The 25123-nt window shown below is 41.5% G+C and overlaps 1 protein-coding gene across 1 annotated transcript in view; it reads right to left on the bottom strand.

Annotated features, from left to right (window-relative positions):
* The window catches only part of LRP2 (LDL receptor related protein 2), a gene marked incomplete at its 5' end in the record, with an annotated part of 157359 nt that overhangs the window by 27505 nt on the left and 104731 nt on the right, over window positions 1-25123 (bottom strand). The window contains 13 exons of the mRNA XM_022570207.2: window positions 14-142; window positions 3609-3731; window positions 7402-7539; window positions 8400-8516; window positions 9273-9389; window positions 10142-10261; window positions 11199-11327; window positions 12046-12291; window positions 13026-13222; window positions 14286-14463; window positions 15632-15858; window positions 21309-21479; window positions 21989-22141. Of these exons, the coding sequence (XP_022425915.2) occupies window positions 14-142; window positions 3609-3731; window positions 7402-7539; window positions 8400-8516; window positions 9273-9389; window positions 10142-10261; window positions 11199-11327; window positions 12046-12291; window positions 13026-13222; window positions 14286-14463; window positions 15632-15858; window positions 21309-21479; window positions 21989-22141 (2045 nt within the window). The remainder of the gene's footprint in view (window positions 1-13; window positions 143-3608; window positions 3732-7401; window positions 7540-8399; window positions 8517-9272; window positions 9390-10141; window positions 10262-11198; window positions 11328-12045; window positions 12292-13025; window positions 13223-14285; window positions 14464-15631; window positions 15859-21308; window positions 21480-21988; window positions 22142-25123) is intronic.

Raw genomic sequence — 25123 nt, 5'->3', positions numbered from 1 at the left:
AGTATTTACTTACTGCATCCCGTCTCATCAAAATGGTCACCACAGTCATTGACATCATCACATACCAGGTGCTGTGAAATGCAACGTCCATTGCTACACTTAAATTCATCTTCTGTACAAGGTCTAGGAGTCGGTTCTACACCTAAAATTTAAGAATAAGGTAAACTCAAAACTTTGTCTTCCGTGAAACACGACGCTTCCTTCTGTGGCAGAAGCAGTATTTCCACAAATAAGCTCGTGTGCTTCCCTACAATTCCTCGTCTCCCTTGCAGTTAGGTTGGGACCATGTGTCTAGTTCAGGCCAATGGACTATGAGTTGGAGGTGACACGTGTCACTTCTGAGCTGAAGCTATTAAAACCTATGTGCCTCCCTGCTCAGCAACCCAGGGACCATGTGTATCAGGTGGCCTCGCGTCAAGATGGAGAAGGGCGTGCGAACTGCACTGGCCTTTATGTGAGTGAGAAATAAGCCTTGGCTACGTCACACCACTGAGAGTTTGAGATTTGTTGGTTGTGGTCACTAGTATTAATTACCCTAAATGATATAGAAGTAGGGCACTTCCATAACAAAACCTAAAATACTCGGCATTGGCGTCAGTCAGGAGGCAGGCAACGAGGAAAGTGATCCCAAAGGAGGGAAAGATGGAGGCCTGTGTTACGCAGTGGCAAAGTATTTGTAAAGTTGTCACCTTGGAAAAACTGGAAGGCGGACCACATGTTTACTGAACTTGTCAATCTGGGCAAAGAGGTTAGAAAATGGAATGTTAATAATGTGCACGGGTTGCCATTACCTGAGTTTGGCAAGAAAGAGATAAGCTTGGGGAAGAACTAGTTGATTTACAAGCAGAAATCAAAGAAAATAAAGTCCAGAAATTTGCAGTTTGCAGAGAACCTACTGCATTTAGATGACATAAGACTCTGAAGTTTAAAAAGGACCAGTCAAATCTCTTAGTTGAATTAAATGACTGCCCATCTACTTTTCTGGCCTGAATATAACTGACAAAGTTGACCTAAAGGTGCGTGAGGGAAACAAAGCAAAGAAATGCAACAAATTCAAGAACTGTGTCTCAAAAAAAAAAACCCCAAAACCAAAACAAACAAACAAACAAAAACACTGAGTAAGGTTATTGACACTTAGAACTAACTGAAAGCAAGCAGATCAAAAGCCTGCTCGGTTTCCGAAACATACGACCAAATAAACCAAAACACTGTGACTGAGGTGACAAGACTCTTGGGCCCCCACCCTTCTACGAGCAGGGAGTGGCTGGGAAAGCTGTACTGCCCCTAAGGAGGGCATACTCCCCTCTTCCCTCTTCATTTGAAGAGGGATATAGACAAGCAACCACTCCCAAAGGGCGGAGGCAGAGACAATGAGGAAAAATGGGCATAGGTGCTCCTCTGAGAGCAGAGTCTTGACCTCATCAATGAATCTCCTCCGATCCCCACTATATAAGGGCCTTCACAATGTCTGCACAGGGTAAACATACAATTTACTCTCCAAGTCGATACGCTTGTGAGAGGGAAAGGAGCTCTATTAACAATTCCACTAGGGCAACAGACGTAAATCAGGACTGTCCTGGGCCAACGTGTGCCACCATAGCCCAGTGGAATTTCAGAATTGCTACAGAACAGGGACGGCAAGGAGTCTCATTCTTTCTTTCCCCACGAGGATGTTTATTTCCATTATGCTCCCCCTGTTCTACCACTATCTACTGGGGGCAGGAGACACAAATAAAACTAGTCTCTTAGTTTATGGGTCTCCAGAACAAGAGGAAACACATCTGGAATTGATGGCATGACTAGTGCCTGTCACCTGGAGCTCCTGGATTTCATTTACTGAGAGGGACTCTAGGTTATGTCCCTGGGGGAGGGGTTAAGAGTGTTCTACGCATGGAAAGAAAAGTGCACAGGGAATTTTAGTGACACTAGGGTAAATTGTGGTAGAAACAAATGGTGTTCACTAAATATCCATGCACTTCCCTGCATTTCCCAGTCCCTGTTGCAGTTAGATTGGGACCACGTGACTACTGCCAACCAATGGACTGTGAGTATGCGTGACACCTGTCACTTCCAGGCCCAGGAACTTAGGAAACTGTCTCCTCCATTTCTCTCTTCTCCTGCCTCAGCAGCCTTGAAGGCTATGTGTTCTAGATGGCATAATTACAGGATGGAGGGAGCTGCCTGACCTTCATCAAACTTTAGTCCTCTGCTGTTTTAAGCTATTGAAATGTTGCAGTTCGCCTACTGTGATGGCTAGCAGTGATTCCTCTAACTTCCTGCTCCACGAGAAGAATTTCAGTTTACTACTCCTTTTTTTCCACTCTGGGATTTGACCATATGCTACAAATGTCTGGCTCCACTGAAAAATGGCATGATTGATAGGGAAAATGGAAAGAGAAGAGGGAAAGGGGTAAACCTGCTCCAATTTTTTAAAAAGGTTTTATTTCTGGGTTTTCATTCTTTTGTGCTATGCTTCAAACAAACATATTAACAATGTTATAACCACAGGTTCATCTCTGCCCCAAAAAGGTGAGGGAGAGGGAGGGTACAAACTTGAACATGGCAATAGTATCAAAGTGCCCCTGACACCCAGTCCCCGGGATGGCCATCTGGGATGGCAGCTGACAGTAAGCATTCTAAGCCCACATCAAAATAAGGAATAGAAAATAGAAAAGTTAAGCATTTATCTAAATTTTCCCAGATAATATCCTTTTAGGAAAAAAAGTAATTCGACTCAGGAGAAATAATTTTCCTCACTGACCTTTTCTAGGTAAATTAAATTGCCCAGAAAATTAATCAGCTCTCTCCTTCAATGGATAGGTTTAAAACAGTCTCAAAATGTAAAAGCACAGATTTTTCAATATCTAAAATATTAAATGCAGCCAGTTTGAAACTTCTCTCTTAAAATAATCTATCATCTTTCTCTTCTGGGAAATACATTTTCATTTTAAAGAAGGATATTAGATAAGCTCTGTGAACACCAGAGCTGCCTTATTTAACATGATCTTTTCAGTGGGGCATTGAGAATTTCCCATGCCTAGATTGGCAATTAGAAACTCTAGGCTGAAGAGTGACCAAACCTCATCTTTGAAAAGAGAGAAACCATTAGTTTGTCAAGTGTGACTCAACCACTATTTAGTATTCTCACTTTCTTAAGGAACTTGCCAACATCTGGTTCAAATGAAATAGGAAGAAGCGGGGAAGGGTTGCATCTGAGTAATGAGTGTTTACAGGGTCTTGCAAACAAAAATGTCCACGGAGATCTGCACTCACAGGTGTAGCTCAAGCCTCTACAGAACAAACTGAAATCCCTGAGGTACATTTTGCAAACTGCAAGCAATTGGGGGCCCTTCTTTTTCCCTTCTCCCTTTTTTTTTTTTTTTTTTTTTGTGGTACGCGGCCTCTCACCGCTGTGGCCTCTCCCGCTGCGGAGCACAGGATCCGGACGCACAGGCTCAGCGGCCATGGCTCACGGGCCCAGCCGCTCCGCAGCATGTGGGATCCTCCCGGACCGGGGCATGAACCCGTGTCCCCTGCATCGGCAGGCAGACTCTCAACCACTGCGCCACCAGGGAAGCACTCCCTTCTCCCTTTTGACTTTTGCTTACAGTTCTCCTTCTTCTCATCACTTCCATCTCCACAGTCATCCTCATGGTTGCACAGCTCGTGACGATAAATGCAGCGATTGTTGTCACACCGGAAACGGTGTGGTGAATCACAGGGAACACTCACTAAAACACAAGACGGAAAAGCAAAAGTACAGGTTAAGAGCAAAACATAAGGGTCAGTATCTAAAAACACTCCCGTGCCAGCGCCAGGCTTGCCTGATTCATCCCTTCACTGGCTTGTTCGATTAACCAATCGACAAATAGCTCTTGAGTGTCTAGTTGACACCGTGGCGCTGTGCCGGGCATCAGATTCAATTGGGAAAAAGAAAGACACGATCCTTATCCTCATGGGATGTTTATTCTAGCAGGAGAACAGACTTTACAAATTAACCATTCAACTACAACTGTGATAAGAGCCACAAAGGAAACATGCTGTGAAAGCATCTACTGTGGAGATATGATATGGTTCTGGGGGGGAGGGGTCAGAAGAGGCTTCACATGGAAAAATTCTGAGTCAGGAAGGCAGGCTTCTGGACCTGAATAAAAGGTCTCTGGGCTGAAGCATGGAGTGAGGAGGACAATGGTGGCCAGGAGGCTGGAGAGGCCAGCAGGACCATACCTGAGCCAAGAGGCCACTGTTTGTCCCTCTGACTGGAGTTATCATTGAGCCTCTAGAACACAAAGTCTTTTCATTAAAGTTTTACACCATGATGGACTTTCCTACCTGAATTCCCTCACCTATTGCACTTAAAGTTGATACTTCATAAGCAAACCCTGACTCACTTTATTATCCAGAATTAGACCTCTGGCTCATGCTTGTGTCCCTGTGAGGAACCTACAGGTAGAACCCAGGTCCCTTAGTTGCTACAGGGAAACGGTCCTCTATGCATGTACCAGGAATTCAGTGAACTCGACACACATGTGTTCCTCTTTCCCATGGAGGACTTGGGCTGTTTGATTTTCCTTCTGCCTTGGTACCACAAACAGGGAGCAAGAGGAGAGACTTGTAATGAGGTTGGGGGGAAAAAATTCAGCTCTGAGGGCTTCCCTGGTGGCACAGTGGTTGAGAGTCCGCCTGCCGATGCAGGGGACATGGGTTCGTGCCCCAGTCCAGGAAGATCCCACATGCCGCGGAGCGGCTGGGCCTGTGAGCTATGGCCGCTGAGCCTGCGTATCCGGAGCCTGTGCTCCACAACGGGAGAAGCCACAACAGTGAGAGGCCCGTGTACCGCAAAAAAAAAAAAAAAAAAAATTCAGCTCTGAGAACTGGTTCTTGGAAGTATCGTTAATAGAACTTTGCAAGAATTATTTGCTGTGAAATGCAATATTATAAAACAGCGTTGGTCACTTTTTCATGTGGCTATATGTCTCTGCCTCCGCAAAGTTTAATTTTACTAACTATGGGCACTTTATCTTTTAGAGGGAAGCAACTTCCTGAGGACTTCTTCTTTGAAAGTTACACATGCTTAAGATGTTTTTCAAGATTCATCAAGTGAAAAACAAAACAAAACATGGTTAGTTCCTTATACAAAACTAAGATGTGGCAAGGAAAGTGTTGGGATGCCACTGGGAAAATATAATGTATGCTAATTCAAAGTTCTCTGGGGGGAAGGAATACTCTGATATATCATTTTCTAGAGTCAAATCCCTGCGCTAAAAATGAATTGTTTTTGAAGGCCACAAAGTGTTTAAAACTATGGATGTTTGCCCAACTTTCTCATGTCCCAAGTAGAGAACTAAGCAGGAAAGTGAAAAGCACACTGATGCAGATGAATCTAGGAAACTGACTGGAAGAGGTGATGAGAACCCCAGAAGCAAGCTGCAGCTAAGTCAGACTAGGATTTAACCAAGAGCTCCAGAAGTAGCGTTTCTGGGAGTGTCTTCTCCTGTGTTGGGGGCTTTTACTTACATGAAATGCTTAAGCTTTAGCTTGCATCAGGATCACCTGGAGGGCTTATTAATGCAGAGAGTGCTAGGTCCCCCTGCCAGAGATTCGGATCGGGTAGATCTGGGGTGGGCCCATGAATCTGTATTTCTAACACGTTCCCAGGTAATACTGACTCTCCTAGTACAGAGATGACACTCTGAGAACTACTGCCCTCAAGTCTCTCCAATGACTCAAAGCATGGAGCAAAATGACCAAAACAAACTCTATTTTCATTCACTTTGTTAAAATCAGTAGTTCTCAATCAGGAGACTAAATTAAAAGCTAAGGAGCTTTCTCAATATACGTTTTGCCCAGGCCTGACATGTCCTTGGACATTCTGGTTCAATAGGTCCAAGCCTAGGGTGGGACCAGAGCGTGTGCTTTTGAAACACCTCTCCCCAGGTGATTCTGATGGGTACCCAAATTGAGACTCACTGGTTTAAAAAATAAATAGAAGCAAGAGGGAAGAGATATGGGAACATATGTATATGTATAACTGATTCACTTTGTTATACAGCAGAAACTAACACACCATTATAAAGCAATTATACTCCAATAAAGATGTTAAAAACAAAACAAAACAAAACGAAAACAAATAAATGCTGGAGAGGGTGTGGAGAAAATGCAACCCTCTTGCACTGTTGGTGGGAATGTAAATTGATACAGCCACTATGGAGAACAGTATGGAGGTTCCTTAAGAAACTAAAATAGAATTACCATACGACCTAGCAATCCCACTACTGGGCATATACCCTGAGAAAACCATGATTCAAAAAGAGTCATGTACCAAAATATTCATTGCAGCTCTATTTACAATAGCCCGGAGATGGAAACAACCTAAGTGCCCATCAACAGATGAATGGATAAAGAAGATGTGGCACATATATACAATGGAATATTACTCAGCCATAAAAAGAAATGAAATTGAGTTATTTGTAGCGAGGTGGATGGACCTAGAGTCTGTCATACAGAATGAAGCAAGTCAGAAAGAGAAAAACAAATACCATATGCTAACACATATATATGGAATCTAAGAAAAAAAAAAAGGTCATGAAGTACCTAGGGGTAAGACGGGAATAAAGACACAGACCTACTAGAGCATGGACTTGAGGACACAGGGAGGGGGAAGGGTAAGCTGGGACAAAGTGAGAGAGTGGCATGGACATATATACACTACCAAACGTAAAATAGATAGCTAGTGGGAAGCAGCCGCAAAGCACAGGGAGATCAGCTCGCTGCTTTGTGTCCACCTAGAGGAGTGGGATAGGGAGGGAGAGAGGGAGACGCAAGAGTGAAGAGATAGATACGGGGATATATGTATATGTATAACTGATTCACTTTGTTATACAGCAGAAACTAACACACCATTGTAAAGCAATTATACTCCAATAAAAATGTTTTTAAAAAAAGATGTTTAAATAAATAAATACATATGCATCATAAAACAGAAAAGAATTAGATGGGCTTGAATTATGATGTAACGTGAAGTGACTAAGGACTAACTAGTTTTAAAATGTCCTAAAGGTGTTCTCTGAAGCTCGGGGGGTTTAGCAGAAGTACTCTGAGGGGCACTGGAAGTAGAGTGGAGCAGGAGAGATGTACAGCCCCACCCTACCTCAGACTTCAACCACAACAGTTCTGCCGCTATTTATGCCAATTGCCTTTGAAGGCCACAAAATGTTTAACACTACGGATGCCTGCCCAACTTTCTCATGTTCCAAGTAGAGAAGTAAGCAGGAAGGCCAAGTGAAAGCACACTAATGCAGATCATGTGTCCAGTACTCAAAAATTGTACAACCACCCTCCTGGATCACAGGCTCCACGTAAGAAACATTGACAACATCACCCCCAGTCTCTCTCACTCACAGCACAGATGAAGTTCTTCATCGGAACCATCGCCACAGTCGTTATCACCATCACACTTCCAAGATGACTGGATACAAACATGATTTTTACATTCGAACATAGTAGCTGGGCAGTATGCCCCATTGGGAAAGCGAGTGGCTGTTGGTGGGGAGGAGACATAGTCAAATTATTAGAAAAAGATACTTTTTGGAAAGCTATCCGGCTATTTCTCCTTTACAGAAAGAGCTCTCCTAATGGAAAGAGTTCCATTATAGCGTGCTCTTCATGATTCAACCAGATGTTCTGTGGCTTTAAACTGTCTGAAATTCTGATGGAATGTTTCTTAAGGATAGATGACCAAGCCCAGTATTTAATGACATGAGTCATTCTGTGGACAGCACCGCACTTTTTTGTTATAGGCAAGCGCAACCCTTCAGCGGCGTCAGCACTGGCTTTTCCTATCATCCATTTATACAGTCTCTTGGAAACCAGGTTTTAAGATGCGGCAACCGCATTATCAACAAAATCCATCATAGACAATCATCAACAGTTAATATTTATTCAGTGATTCAAAAAGACTAAAATGCAAATGATCATATTGGCTTTATACTTTTAAACAATTTTATATGCCATTATTCAATTCAGAAAATGTTTAATACTGGGACTTCATTATGTTTGAATACCCTTTTATTCATTGCTTGAATATTCTTTTACCTGCCAAGTTTTTATCCAATTAACGATTTGTAGAGTAGCTGATAACATATAAATACTTCCGTTAGCACACTTAATATATTCTCTATTTGAAATATTATTAATGAAATGCACTTGAATGTCTACTGTGAAATATACGGACATGGTGACTCAGGCCCCAGGTAAACTGATAATTATCAATGAATGCTGAATAGAAAATATCTATGGTCTTTTAATATAAGAAGTGGTGGCTGATGGGAAAAGTTGGGTCTAAATTGCCATATCCATACATTTCAGACAAATGGTGCCACGGGTGTCTAGAAACTTACGACAAGTGGCTTCATCAGAGGCATCGTGACAATCGGCAAACCCATCGCATTTCATTTGGTCAGGAACGCAGTGCCCGCTATCACACTGAAAATATCCAGGATGGCAGGTCATCATCTCTGAAGAGAAAAGACTGTCATTTCCAGGATGCCTTGGCATTCTCAGACAACTGTTAGTTCCGTGGAGGGTAGTAAGTCTTCCATCACATTCCTATCCATACCCGGTGACTGGCTCACAACAAACCCACGCCTTGTGGTTAGCGAGTAAATAAACTCTCAAAGGTACACCTTCCCCGTTCAAAATATGGAGATGGAAGTAGCAATCTCTCCTCTATTAAATATCTCTAGCTCTTAAACTTTTCCTCAAAACCCTGAACTCCCCAACTTTTACTGTTTTGCACGCTGATTTTTCTCAGACTCGACCCTTAATCAGTAAAAGCTATAAAACTACTTGGGGTTTATGATTCCTACTCTAACATCTGACCTCTACACCAGGGAGCTACAGCCGTATATATCTTAGGGCCACTTTCTGGAGAACAGTAGGAAGACCAATGTTTTTATTTGTTTATGAGGTCCATGCAGATTAAAGTCTGCTCCTAGCAGAGGTTTAAGTTAAAATGAGATTTTTAAAACTCTCTTGAGATTTTCCCCTATTATTATTGATCTAGACTGCTATAAGGTAATCATAAACATAGAAAATATATATAAAGCAGAAGGTACTGTAATGCTAAGGTTTATATATTACATAAATTACACAGAAATCATTTAAGTCTAAAAAACCTTCCAAACACACATGTGAAGCCCCTACTTCCGACCAATATGCTGACCCTAGTACAAGACTCTCTGGAAAGCCCCTTAAAGAGCTGTGACAGTTACCGCAGTCCCGCTCATCTGAGTTGTCCCCACAGTCATTGTTTTGGTCACAGATCCATCGAGAAGGAATGCAGCTCTGATCATCACACCGAAACTCGCTCTCTGTGCATTCCCGGGGCGCTGAAAAAGAAAGCCACGTGGCCATCAGAGGGCACCAGGAATCATACATAGGGGACAGGCTTGTGGACTGGCCTAAGTGTCCTCTGTGCCTAACGCCCTCCTGTGTCCCAAGTCCCAGGCTGTCCAGCCTCCAAAAATAGACTTTCCATCTCAATTGTTAGTCTGTAAAGAATGGACTTTGTCAAAAAGTTTGTCCAAAGGTGATTTAATCTTAAGATAATTTTTCATTTCCTGAAACTCCAGATAACCTCCTATAGGATTCAACATGAACTTTCTTATGAACAATAAAATGCCAATTGGATCACCCTTTTGTGTAAGAAGTTTTTAGTCAATTGATAATTGCAGGTGTAACCAGCATCCTGATTCTCTCAACTGCCTATACCTTCTTACTTCCAAAAGGGGACTAAAGTCAGAATGTATTTCATGTTAATCTGAAATCGATATATATCATAAGGCAATGATATATTGTAAGTCACCTCAAGTTCTTTTTGAAAAAAAAATAATAAACTTGAGTGTAAATAAATAAATAAGAGACAAAAGATATACTTGGGTAAATATTCTTCTCCCAGAGCTTGATTACAAGCAGCTGAGAAGGAGATGAAAAAGTAGTAATGTACCAGTCAGAAAACAAGAGATCAGGTAGCCGTCCTCCTACCCTTTGAGGATGAACGGCATAGACAGTTGAATTACAGACAAAGAGCAGACATCACCGCTCCAGTGGCAGGTAAGGATGAAGGACCCTGAACACTCACTACAGTTCTCCTCATCTGAATGGTCTCCACAGTCATTGTGCCCATCACATCTCCAGCGCAGAGGGATGCAGTGGTGATTTGTACAGCGAAATTCCCCAGAAGGTTTGCATGCCATCGACTCTGCAAAGCACAGTCATTGCAAATACTTCAGAAACCCATGGTCAAGAAATGTCGAAGTAGTCCTGGCTTTCTTGTGAGATGGTCTGAGGCTTACGCTACCATATTCTCAAAGCTCCCAGAAAGAGGAATGCCAGCCACATTCACTGTCAATATTCCTCTTTAGGCTAAACTGAATGTATCCTACTGTTAGAAACTAGATCCATTCTCTTTTGTAGAAGCTGTTCAAAAAATGATTTGGTCCCTGGCTTGCAATTTGCCATGAAGGCCTGGAAAGGAAAATTTAGTGATGCCACCAGCAAACAAAACATGTCCATCACATTGTCTTTAGTTGATTAGATTCAGTGTTATTAAAATAACCCAATATCTTCCTTACCTCTCTTCCAACTAAACCTAACACACACACACACACACACACACACACACACACACAGAGACATTGTTTTCAAGTTAGAGTATATGCCTAATCTTGGCAAATTCCATTCATTCATTTGGCCTTTTGTCCGTAAATTTTCTATGTTGCCAGACACAGAGGATGTGGAAAGTCAGAGGGAGATTCAGAAATAAGAAATATTCTGATTTTGAAATATCCTTTTTAGAGATAGATACCAAATCTTTTCTCTACTCCCCCTTCCATTCCTTTCAATCAATCTCTACGATTAGACAGACAGTTTAAACTTGTCAAGCGTAAATAGGAATTCTGCATTTGGGAGAAATTACACAAATTCCTAATATCTTCACAAGGTCTTCCCCAAGTATAGTATCCTTTGAGACACATTTCATTTAAGATGTATAAAGTAAACTCCCAATATCCCTGTAAAATGCTACAAAAATGTAACCTGTTATTAGAGGCGAACAAAGGAAGGATGATGTGGGAAATCTGCTCTCATCTCCTGCTAAGTTGTTTCTCCCTCCCTCCTCCCCTGCAGCCCCTCCCTACCACAGTCCTGCTCATCGCTGTTGTCCCGGCAGTCATCGAAACCATTGCACACAGCCCACAGCAGGATGCAGCGGTAGTTTGTTTTACAGTCGAATTCCGTATAGTTGTCACAGCGGTAGGCAGGGCTCACTGAAAAGAGAAGAAGGGGCAAGGTCAGAACCGAAGTCTCGGTCCTGAAAGGAAACCAAAGACACCTTTCCATCGTCTTATTTAAGATGCGGTGCTGATGAGTGACGGTGACCGTGTTACCAACCAAACAGACTCTGGCAACTGTGTCTCTTTTAGGTGTGATCTGTTCACCCAAAGCAGAAAGACAGAGTCCTTAAGTTTTCTCACCGTTTCATTCCACTCATTTACGTTGCAGTCAAACTTTGGGGGGAGTGGGGCGGGGTGGGGGGACGAACTGGGTTTGAAGTAAAATTAAAAAGCCAGGTTGAAGTGTCAGTTCTGGCACGAAGTAGAAAAGTGACCAGCCACTTAACATGAAGCTTAGGCTCCTCACTTGTAAAATGAGAGTTGGTTACACCCACTTTCCCTACCTCACCATGTTTCTCTGAGGCTCAAAAGAGAAAGTGCTAGATAGAAAAAGTGTAAGCTCTTGTTATCATATTCGGGACAGTTAGACATTCGTCTATGGAGAGCAGGAATCAGCCACTTGAGAACAGGGGGCGTGGTTCAACCCGCAGGCTGTGCGTGCGGCTCTCCTTTGCCTTGCGGTGCCGGAAGAGCCGCGGGGAAGAGCCAAGAGGGGGCACCCCATGGGGCTGCAGCAGGGGCTGCACACCCTCTCTCCATCCATCTTGTTCCCTGCTCCCGGTCAGGCCAGGTCCCTCTCACAGGAACTTACAGCATTCCTGGAGGGGCTCATCTGAGTAGTCTCCGCAGTCATTGTCTACATCACACTTCCAGCTCTGAGGGATGCAGTGGCCATTGGCACACTTAAAATAGCCCGGCCGGCAGGTCCTGCTGGCACAGTGGGAACTGTCTTCGTCCGAGTTATCTCCGCAGTCGTCCTCCATGTCACACTGCCAGGATTCCGGGATGCAACGTTTGTTGGCGCACTGCCATTCGTTGGACTCACACTGGTGATGCTCTGCAAGCGGGGACATTTGGTTATCAGCTTGAAGGTGGCAGGAACAAAAGCTCCTAATTTACACTAATGGATCCTGGAGAACTCGATTATAATTTCTTCTTAGAGGACTTATGCCCTAATGCACTTATTATTAACCAGTACCACTACGTGAGCAGTTAGTCCCTTGACTATTACTGTCTCCTAAATTCTTAAATATCTTTTTCTTGCATGCAGAATTACGGGATAAGGACTGAATCGCTGACAGCCTGCTAAATTCACCTTCTCCTGTACCTGTTGCCCTAATGGACAATGGTTTCAAACTTTCTGTTTGTTGCTATTGTTTGTGTTGATTTTGGTTTGGAGAGGTTTTTTTTTTGGGTTTTGGTGGGGCTTTTTTATTTTTGGGCTTTTTGAAAATGGAAACATAAATACTACAACTGAGAGTCCCTGTTTAAAATGTGGGAATCCCTCATTTCACCCCCAATGTTAGCTCTCAAAGGAGATTCTATGCACAACATACAGTAAAGAACCATCAGTATAGACAACTTAGTATCCACCTCAACCATCTTCCTTGTAGAGACCTGAGAATTTATTTAAACTTTATAAAAATAGATATAGGATGGACTCTGAGTTGTTTTTTTTTTCCCTAGGATTTTGGACCAGTTTTTGGATTATGACATTCAGAAAATCCCTACAGAACCATGGGGGATCAACTATAGAAGTGGGCAGAGAAGGTAGAAAGCAATTCAACACACCACAAAGAACAGAGTCTTCATCAGACCCATCAGGGCAATCCTGATGAGCATTGCATATGAAGTGTGGGCTGGTACAGTTGCCATCCATGCACTGGTACTGTCCTAACCGGCAGTAGCGCTGCGGGCAAGTGATGGGCTCATCGGAACCATCCAAGCAGTCTCTCTGCCCATCACATTTCCACCAGATAGGAATACACCTACACAGAGAAAACAGAGCACTTCTCCTAGCAAAACACCAAGTGGTTAGAGGAGCAGGCAACGACTATCCAGAGAGAAGAAGGCAAAATTGAATTCCAAGGAATGATACACACGAGTTCTCTCACGGCCCAAGAAGAGGATCAATTAAACCTTAGCTACTGTGGAATATTTTCAGAGAAAACATAACAAGGTGACATAGAACAGGTTCGTTAAGACCCAACACACACTGAAAAAATGCTTTGAGTATGATGATTAAATTCCTGCCACAACAAAGAGTGGAGTGTGTGTCTGGAGCTGTGGTTCTGGAAACAGGGATTGGTTGGGACTGTCAGCCAGAGGGATATATGACATTTGGGTACTGGCTGGAAAGCTGGAGGCACTGACATTTTTTGAGAGTCTATGTCATGATGGGTGTATGCTAGATTCTTAACCTAGGATACCTTATTCAATCGTCAAAATAATCTGCCACAGAATCTTAGATGTTATGATTTGCATTAACATCTCCTCTTGACCTCACTCTCTGACTCAGAGCCCCTAGTCGTCAAGGCCTGTGGCCATTGTGAGGGAAATAATCTGTGACCATGTTTCATAACAAATACAAATCATCAAAAATGGATTTGAATGTGTGACCCTGGATCCTCTGGCATAGTCATTTAAGAAGCTAGGCCAGCATATGTTTGAAAAAGACAGAGAAATTCTATCACTCCTGAGGGCTATTTTTCAGTGTACACTTATATACATTCTTGGCCCTGAGACTTTGGACAATTCCTTAGAAATAAAAAAAACACACAGTTTGCTTCCTTGCTACAGAAACAAAAACTTGCATGCACGGGCGTAACCATTTGGTTCACAAATTCCTTCTTTCGTGGACGAAATTATCGAAGTTAGAGAAAGTTGGACGGTTGGAGATCCAACTTTCCTGGTCTTGGTGCATCCCAAATGAGCAACGTTAATTAGCCAAAATCTTGGTTCATTGGAAAACTCCCATCCCCTGGAGCCTTGAAGTTCAATGTGTGTCCAAGGGCTGGAGAGGCAATGGGGAGAGGGAGAAGAGAGCCTTACATTTCACTGTTGGCACACAGGAATTGGGTGCTAGAGCACATGGGCAGGCACTGGGTGCTGTAACTATGCCGGACAGTATGGAAGTTATCTGGACACTCGCAAGTGAACCCACTGCCTCCTTCTTTGATGAGGCAGAGATGAGAACAGCCACCATTGTTGGTACTGCAGGGATTAGTCACTAGTGAAAGAAGGAAGAAAATATATGTTCATTCACTTAAAGAGAGTATCAAGCACAGACGCGCTGATTACCAGCCGCATAAAACTCATCACCTCTTAGTTAAAAAAAAAAACGTTATCCTAGATTCATGCTTTGTGCAAAAGTGCATAAAGAGTACATATGGTAGAGCTGTTTTAGCAACCCTGTTGCTAGTACAGAAAATTGATTTATGTGCTACCAGAAGTGAGGCTTACTCACTGGTGTTGGGCTAGAAAAAATGTGTCTCCCAAAGTTCTTGGAGAGCAGGTGGGAAATTTAGTTTACATCCATGTGCCCACAATCTAAGTTAAAGTTTTCATTTTCAGCAGATGCTATATTCTCTCATTCTAAGGATATAGGCAACAGAAGTTGCACAAGAATCAGGTGGATGGATAAACTGAGCAACAACTATACTACTTTTCTGGGCCACAACTCAGAGGTAAAGATGAATTTGAACTTCTGCTAAATAATATGAAGAATATTAACTTCCAGAAAAAAATATTTTGCCAATTCTCATTTTTCCTAACTTCCAAGTTTATCGTATATTTTAACAAGACACCACGACAAAGCGGGCCCACAAAATCCATTCTATCCCCAAAGAATACTCCAGAACTTGGCTAGATATCAAGTGCAAACAGACATTTAATAAATGATGTTTTATAGTTACTATAACTTTCTTTTAAGCATTTCTTTTAAACTAATCATTTCAGTAGATTGATGTTGTAAAGAAATGATTGTTATAAATGCATCCATGTTATTATAATACATCTCTTAGGTGTTACAATTTATTGTGGTTATACAGGAAATGTCCGTATTTTCCAGAGGTGCTTTCTTAAGTATTTAGGGCTGAAATGTCAAAAGGCAACATAACAACTGTTGATTCTTATCAAAAAGAAAGCCCAGACTGATCTTTAACAATAGAGCAGGTGCTATGAAAAAGAATTGTAAGCAGACTTTTCCAGGAATAGGGGAATAAACTCTAAAGATATTTCCATCCTCTCAACTCTCAGCATTTGCTTTGTAGAAGACATTAGCAAGTAACACCATTCCCAGTATAAATCATGATATTTATGCTTAAAAAACAAAAACAAGAATGGAATGCACAAGACCCTAAAGCAACTGTGCAAAAACTTCCAAATCACTTACTCACCAATTGGCTGCCTGTAGGGATGATACACACGGATGTCATATGGTCTGTGTGTTGTGTTCACCAGCGCCACCCTATTTGACCCATTGTATTTGTTTCCCTTTTCAACTGTCTTTGTGTTCCAATCTGTCCAATAAATGGTGTCTTCAAAAACAGTAATAGCAAAGGGATGAGGCAGTGTCCCGGTTTCGTACACCGTGTGCCGATGGTGGCCCTCCAAATCAGAGTACCTGGAGTCGGAGGAAGGAAGAGTCACTCAGTGAAGATAATGCCCCTCCTCTAATGCCTTTAAGGATAGAGACTGACAAATCAATGAATAAAGTTCTACCTTCTAGAGGTAGCTGAAGTTCAGATCTTCCTCAAAACTTTTAGTCTTCCATGAAAACAAAAACTAAACTTAAAGTTTATTTGGACTGAATGAAAGATGTAAAAGTTGCAAAAGCAATGCCTTAAAATTAGGAGTAACCTTTCTCAAGTGCTCAGGGAACATTCTCAAGGATAGATCATGTCTTGGGTCACAAATCAAGCCTTGGTAAATTTAAGAAAATTGAAATCGTATCAAGTATCTTCTCCAACCACAACACTATGAGACTAGATATCAATTACAGGAAAAAATCTGTAAAAAATACAAACACATGGAGGCTAAACAATACACTATTTAATAACCAAGATATCACTGAAGAAATCAAAGAGGAAATCAAAAAATACCTAGAGACAAATGACAATGAAAACACAACGACCCAAAACCTTATGGGATGCAGCAAAAGCAGTTCTAAGAGGGAAGTTTATACCAATACAATCCTACCTTACGAAACGAGAAACATCTCAAATAAACAACCTAAACTTACACCTAAAACAATTAGAGAAAGAAGAACAAAAAAACCCCAAAGTTAGCAGAAGGAAAGAAATCATAAAGACCAGATCAGAAATAAATGAAAAAGAAATGAAGGAAACGACAGCAAAGATCAATAAAACTAAAAGCTGGTTCTTTGAGAAGATAAACAAAATTGATAAACCATTAGCCAGACTCATCAAGAAAAAAAGGGAGAAGACTCAAATGAATAGAATTAGAAATGAAAAGGGAGAAGGAACAACTGACACTGCAGAAATACAAAGGACCATGAGAGATTTTATTGGCAACTCTATGCCAATAAAATGGACAACCTGGAAGAAATGGACAAATTCTTAGGAATACACAACCTTCTGAGACTGAACCAGGAAGAAATAGAAAATATGAACGGACCAATCACAAGCACTGAAATTGAAACTGTGATTAAAAATCTTCCAACAAACAAAAGCCCACGACCAGATGGCTTCACAGGAGAATTTTATCAAACATTTAGAAAAGAGCTAACACCTATCCTTCTCAAACTCTTCCAAAATATAGCAGAGGGAGGAACATTCCCAAACTCATTCTACGAGGCCACCATCACCCTGGTACCAAAACCAGATAAAGATGTCACAAAGAAAGAAAACTACAGGCCAATATCACTGATGAACATAGATGCAAATATCCTCAACAAAATACTAGCAAACAGAACCCAACAGCACATTAAAAGGATCATACACCATGATCAAGTGGGGTTTATCCTAGGAATGCAAGGATTCTTCAATATACACAAATCACTCAATGTGATACACCATATTAACAAATTAAAGGAGAAAAACCATAAATCATCTCAATAGATGCAGAGAAAGCTTTTGACAAAATTCAACACCCATTTATGATAAAAACCCTCCAGAAAGTAAGCACAGAGGGAACTTTCCTCAACATAATAAAGGCCATATATGACAAACCCACAGCCAACATCATCCTCAATGGTGAAAAACTGAAACCCTTTCCACTAAGATCAGGAACAAGACAAGGTTGCCCACTCTCACCACTATTATTCAACATAGTTTTGAAAGTTTTAGGCACAGCAATCAGAGAAGAAAAAGAAATAAAAGGAATCCAAATTGGAAAAGAAGAAATAAAGCTGTCACTGTTTGCAGATGACATGATAACATACGTAGAGAATTCTGAAGATGCTACCAGAAAACTACTAGAGCTAATCAATGAATTTGGTAAAGTAGCAGGATACAAAATTAATGCACAGAAATCTCTTGCATTCCTATACACTAATGATGAAAAATCTGAAAGTGAAATTAAGGAAACACTCCCATTTACCACAGCAATAAATAGAATAAAATACCTAGGAATAAACCTACCTAAGAAGAAAAAAGAACTGTATGCAGAAAACTATAAGACACTGATGAAAGAAATTAAAGATGATACAAATAGATGGAGAGATATACCATGTTCTTGGATTGGAAGAATCAATATTGTGAAAATGACTCTACTACCCAAAGCAATCTACAGATTCAATGCAATCCCTATCAAACTACCAGTGGCATTTTTTACAGAACTAGAACAAAAAATTTCACAATTTATATGGAAACACAAAACACCCCGAATAGCCACAGGAATCTTGAGAAAGAAAAACGGAGCTGGAGGAATCAGGCTCCCTGACTTCAGACTATACTACAAAGCTACAGTAATCAAGACAGTATGGTACTGGCACAAAAACAGAAATATAGATCAATGGAACAGGATAGAAAGCCCAGAGATAAACCCATGCACATATGGTCACCTTATCTTTGATAAAGGAGGCAAGAATATACAGTGGAGAAAAGACAGCCTCTTCAATCAGTGGTGCTGGGAAAACTGGACAGCTACATGTAAAAGAATGAAATTAGAACACTTCTTAACACCATACACAAAAATAAACTCAAAATGGATTAAAGACCTAAATGTAAGGCCAGACACTATCAAACTCTTAGAGGAAAACATAGACAGAACACTCTGTGACATAAATCACAGCACGATCCTTTTTGACCCACCTCCTAGAGAAATCGAAATTAAAAACAAAAATAAACAAATGGGACCTAATGAAACTTAAAAGTTTTTGCACAGCAAAGGAAACCATAAACGAGACGAAAAGAAAACCCTCAGAATGGGAAAAAATATTTGCAAATGAAGTAACTGACAAAGGATTAATCTCCAAAATTTACAAGCAGCTCATGCAGCTCAATATCAAAAAACAAACAACCCAATTCAAAAATGGGCAGAAGACCTAAATAGACATTTCTCCAAAAAAGATATACAGATTGCCCACAAACACATGAAAGAATGCTCAACATCATTAATCATTAGAGAAATGCAAATCAAAACTACAATGAGATATCATCTCACACCTGTCAGAGTGGCCATCATCAAAAAAATCTATAAACAATAAATGCTGGAGAGGGTGTGGAGAAAAGGGAACCCTCTTGCACTGTTGGTGGGAATGTAAATTGATACGGCCACTATGGAGAACAGTATGGAGTTCCTTAAAAAGCTAAAAATATGGGCTTCCCTAGTGGTGCAGTGGTTGAGAGTCCGTCTGCCGATGCAGGGGACACGGGTTCATGCCCCGGTCCGGGAAGATCCCACATGCCGCGAAGCGGCTAGGCCCGTGAGCCATGGCCGCTGAGCCTGCGCGTCCGCAGCCTGTGCTCCACAATTGGAGAGGCCACAGCAGTGAGAGGCCCGCGTACAGCAAAAAAAAAAAAAAAAAAAAAAAAAAGCTAAATCTAGTACTACCATACGACCCAGCAATCCCTCTACTGGGCCTGTACCCTGAGAAAATCATAATTCAAAAAGAGTCATGTACCAAAATATTCATTGCAGCTCTATTTACAATAGCCAGGACATGGAAGCAACCTAAGTGTCCATCGATAGATGAATGGATAAAGAAGATGTTGCACATAAATACAATGGAATATTACTCAGCCATAAAAAGAAACGAAATTGAGTTATTTGTAGTGAGGTGGATGGACCTAGAGTCTGTCACACAGAGTGAAGTAAGTCAGAAAGAGAATAACAAATACCGTATGCTAACACATACACATGGATGTAAAAAAAAAAAAAAAGGTCATGAAGAACCTAGGGGTAAGATGGGAATAAAGACGCAGACCTACTACAGAATGGACCTGAGGATATGGGGAAGGGGAAGGGGAAGCTGGGACAAAGTGAGAGAGTGGCATTGACATATATACACTACCAAACGTAAGGTAGATAGCTAGTAGGAAGTAGCCACATAGCACAGGGAGATCAGCTCGGTGCTTTGTGACCACCTAGAGGGGTGGGATAGGGAGGGGGGAGGGAGGGAGACGCAAAAGGGAAGAGATATGGGGACATATGTATACGTATACGTGATTCACTTTGTTATAAAGCAGAAACTAACACACCATTGTAAAGCAATTATACTCTAATAAAGATGTTAAAAAAAATCAAAACAAAAAAAAATAGGAATAACCAGAGGAGTTTAAAGATCACTAATTTCTAACCACAGCTGCTTTCCTGCTGATGCAGCTCTTGAAGGTTTATAACCTGTTATGTTGATGTTCTCCATGAAGCATTCTTCAGTATCCTGGGATGAACACTGTTTCCTAAGCCATCAGAAGAAATCAGAGGAAAGCAATCTAAAGCTGGACTTCTGTCTCCTCAGGAAGACAAGGGGAGAAGCAGTTTTCAGAGACAGCTTGATTCTCAGTATAACCTGAGCGGTATGAACTAGCTGAGTTAACCTAGAGGCCAGCAGGGTTAGCTTTGTACACACTGGTAGCACATGTATTATTAATCATGACCCAGACATTATTAGTGAATCTAGGTCTCATTCATTCCTCTGAACCTATGTCAGAATACTGATATTTTAATATTTAAAAAACTGGGAGCAGACGCTAAAACTCACAAGAGGTGGAATGAGCTAGCAAGTAAAGAAGTTGAGAACATTAGCCATGTGATGTTAGAAATTTTTTCCAAAATATCATAATTTATGGAAACTTAAAGAAGGTATAGGAAAACCTGAATATCTTCTTGACCTCTGTTAATAAGACTGCAGATAAATGACCAGAACTTAGTCATTATCTGTTTCTTTAAAAAGGTCATAAACCAGAAAGCAGTCTTGTCTTCTCCTTCAGTTCTTGCATGATCTCTATATAAAGACCTCAGATACTTTTATGGGTATTTTTTGTCAAGTGTAATTTTTTTCAAAATAAATTTAATAGAATGACAGGATTTTTTAAACCTTTAAATTAGCTCTAGTGAATTAATGACAATTCCCTGCTTTTGCATGCAACAGGCTGTGTATCTGGGTACTAGTTCATAAATGCCCAGAAGACATTACCATAGTCCAACTAGGCCATAATTAGCAATGCCCCGAAATAAACATGTACTGCTTGGCTAATAATTTGTATTATCTTTTTTACAAGGAGTACTTTTCATTGAACAGTATAATTTTTCCAAGTCTATTAATCATATATTTGGGAGGGTAGGGTAAAGTAAAGGGATAAGGGAATTAAGATGAGTTGAGCACTAAGCTGACTACCATAGGGGAGAGATTACTAGCTGCTTTTTTAGGAGTATAAGAAGTAAAAGTACCAAGACAATATCCTGATCTGTACGACTTCAAAGTTCATGCTCTTTCTCTTGCACCATACCACAGAGCTTGGTGAATTGCCTATAGGCACTTTAGTTAGAAGTGACTTCCAACAAACAGGCCAGTTAGAAGCTGCCTGGGAAAAATACACTGGCAACACAAGCACTGGTGTTTGGAATCAGCAATCACCTAGTTTGCTTTATTCTTTTCTAAGTACGTACTCAATGTAACCCAGGTGGGCATCTGTCCAGTATAGTAGATCATTGGTGTAGTCAATGGTGAGGCCATTGGGCCACTTGATCTTGGTAGAAATAATCACAGACTTATGGGTTCCGTCCATGCCTACTCTCCCAATGTATGCTCCGTCAGCCCAGTCTCCCCAGTAGACATGCCTGTTGGAGCAAACACAAAGGGTCAGTCCCTGAAGCCAAAAGAACTCAGTGGCAAAGACATAAGCTTTCTCCAATTAGAGAAATGGAGTTTACATCCTACAGAGCCTTTCACAAAGGAAAGAGAACAGAAAATAATCTAACAGGACATGATGCACAGGAAGTGCTCAGGAATGAACGTGATTAACTGGGGATTTCAGTGGATTTGACATGGAAAGACCAGTAAAGGTGGGTTGTTTTTTTTTTAAACCATAAATTACTTGCATGCAGCCAAAATATGTGACTTTGAAAGTGAACGGTGTGTCATGGCAAAGAAAATAGAATAGCCGATGAATAGCATTTGAACAAGCCATGCTTCTACCCATTATACTAAGCCATTTACCAGGTAGGAAAAGCAGAAGACAAACTCCAACAAGACACTGGCCTTGATATCACTACGTGAACAGCCTTTGTGGTAACAGAGGTGGAAGAAGGGCATGAAAGAAGAGCCCAAGATTACAGGGAGACAATACCCATATCGAGGGTGAAGGGCAATTCCTCTGGGATTCTCAATGCAGAAGGTGTTGTTGGCATCCACACAGTGCTCGGCCAGCTTGCGGCGGTATCGACCATTGAGGTCAGAGACAGAAAGGCAATTCAGGTGGGAATCCACCCAATACAGCTTTCTGAAAATGGAGAAATGGAGAACCAGGAGTTATAGCCATTTTACTTGAGAAAAAATGCACATTTAGCCACACAATTTCCGATCCAAGCACTTTTCCCCCAGGCAAACAAGGACAAGGGGAAACACAGTTGACCTTCCTGCAATGAGGCAACAGAAGATGCAAGAATGTGTGCTACTCTTCCAGATGTCACCTTACAACAGGAAATTCTGGGGCCACACTTCACACAAGGATTCTAGCTTTACTTGCTTCATGCAGCAAAAGGCATCTTCCCCAAGCAATGTTCCAGGCTTTAGAGGAGCAGGGAAGCGGAAGCGAGAGTGATCAATGAGTATCATGAACTACAGTTTAAATGGTGGAGTCAAGGAAACAAACTTGTCTAAGTGCTATCATTGAGACTGCACAACGGAACTCTGAATCATGGCATCCTTCAGATAAAGAAAAACCTGACCCCCTCCCTGGCCCCGTCCCAGTAGGCTGGCAAAATGAGTTTCTTACCCTGTGCCAAGTTTTACTTAAACTCAAAAAGCTTTAGAAACGTATTAGAATCTCTTACCTCAAGGATATTTCAGTTCTGAATATATTGCTATTCAATAAAATCCATTTATTTTCTATAAGGCAGGGTTCTTAATCTGGGGTCCTTAATCTGACACCAGGGTAGCCTAGGCTCTGGGGGCGGGGGGGTGTACCTTCTAAAACTGATGCAAAATTGTATAAGCATAAATTTGTTAAGTGCCTTTATCCAGCAAGGGGTCTGTGGGTATCACCAGAGTCTTAAAGTATCCATAACCTTCCAAAGGGTTCAAAACTCCTAGAATGAGTGTCATTTGAGATCTGATAGTCAATTCCTACTGAAACGATTTCTCTTCCAAAAGACCCGAATGTCTCCTTGCCAGAGGTAAGCCTGATCCAACCATGCGAGGTGTCAGAATATTTAACTGTTAGGACAGTAGCATCTTTTTAGGCTTGGGGATGAGGGAATGAGTGTGCATAAATGCACAAGCCTTGCTATTTAATTCAGTTGGGTAAATCCTGATGTATGAGATGCCCACAATTTTAGATTCCAACATTGTAGAGGGTAATAATAGCAATAATAATAGCAAACATCTATTAAATGCCAAGCCCTGGGCTAGGGACTTTTTAAAATATTATATTATTTAATATCTTATTCCTGTTTTCTTTTTTTTTTTTTTTTTTGCGGTATGCGGGCCTTTCACTGTTGTGGCCTCTCCCGTTGCGGAGCACAGGCTCCGGACGCGCAGGCTCAGCGGCCATGGCTCACGGGCCCAGCCGCTCCGCGGCATGTGGGATCTTCCGGGACCGGGGCACGAACCCGTGTCCCCTGCATCGGCAGGCGGGCTCTCAACCACTGCGCCACCAGGGAAGCCCATTACTCCTGTTTCCTTGATGAGGCTGCTGAGGCCCAGAGGTTGCTGATTAGTAAGAGCTAGAGCAGGAATTCAAGACTGGCTCCACCACAGGGCACTCCGCTCTGTGGAGCTTACTGCCAACTCGTTAATTTCTCTTTATTCCACAGTCAAAACACTGACCCAGTGAACAGAATATGGAGAAGATACTCCATGCCCACTCCAGGAAAAATTAAGAGGACTGAGAACCGGCACAATTTTCCACTGTGCATAATGGTGCTTTGAAAAACTTGTATATCAAGTTTAAGGGCCTTGGAAACCAAACATCCTTGAGTTCGCTATGAACATCTTTATTGATATTGGGGAAATGGTTTCAAATTTCAATGTAATTAGTATCTTAGAACTGTCCCCTACAAACTTAAATGTGACTGGGTTCTATCCTGCCTTGTGTTTTAAGGAATGTTTAGCCTGGCTGTACTCCTCCTTGAACATTTGAGAAAATGCTTCGGTCATGAGATATTTATCCTACCCTCACCCTAGACGTTTTTGCTCCATCTTTCTCAGTACCACATATATACCTAATTCTTTCCCCTGGTCAAGAACATGCCTAGAATGAGAGGAAAGTAGCTGAAATCCAGGGAAAATCTCATCCTACCAGTTTTGGGGAGAGAGGGCTGAATGACAATATCAAGGCTAAAATGTTACCTTTTCTTGCATTGCAGCAAAGGATGAGATAGGAGCAGTACCACAATTAGTTCTGTTCCTGCAAATCATTAATCACTATGCTTTTTGACACACAAAAGAGCCACTATATATAAAATACTTGTATTCACATGATCAAGATTTTATTCATTTTTCTGTAGGCAGTCCTTGAGCACCTATGGCAGGCCAGTTACTATTCAGGTAGAACTAGGGGGCCAATTCTCCATCCCCCATCTTAGGACCTTTACCCTTAAGATGGTCAAACAGAGAAGACGTGGAAGAGTCCTCTGTAGGTCTGAGGTGACTGAAGCAATAATATTTGCAGGCTAAGTGCCTCCAGCTTCATGTCAACCACAAAGCCAAATATCTGATAGATTCGATATTCAATAGAGATGTGAAGAAGTGTGGTTGAGCTGGTGGAGTTGAATTAAAGTATCACCACCTCCCTTAAAGATGCTCAGAGTTTCAAGTCGGCCATTTTCCATTTTACAACCAGCCCAGGCTGTGAATAAATAGCATTGCAAGCAGCCTGTGAATGCCAGGAAAGCAGGGGCTGTGTCTGTCTTGTTGACCTCTAGACCCCAGTTCCTAGCATAGCACTGCATGCAGGAGGCACTTAGGCAACAGCTTTAAATGACTGAATGCACCAACAAATGCATGCATCATCCCTTCACATCACCTCCAGTTCACTGAGTGGCCAGTAATAACAGAGCTCTTTCCTCCTTTGTGATGCCCCTCCCCATGAAATTGATATCATAAATTCTTAAAATCACTAGATTTTAGGTTCTGTGGTATCCCATTTGATTATTAGGTACATAGCAGAAAAAAACAAAAACATGCAGAAGCATTAAAATGTATCCACCCATTAACCCAAGTTGGAAGAGATCAGCTCTCTGTTAGGATGGAAACATGGCTT

This window comes from Delphinapterus leucas, chromosome 8, assembly GCF_059928025.1.
Source record: "Delphinapterus leucas isolate spDelLeu-1000000601 "Yukka" chromosome 8, BTC_Dleu_Yukka2, whole genome shotgun sequence".
NCBI classification, from domain to species: domain Eukaryota; kingdom Metazoa; phylum Chordata; class Mammalia; order Artiodactyla; family Monodontidae; genus Delphinapterus; species Delphinapterus leucas.
The sequence above is the reverse complement of the archived record's forward strand: the minus strand, read 5'-3'. Positions and strand labels throughout refer to the sequence as shown.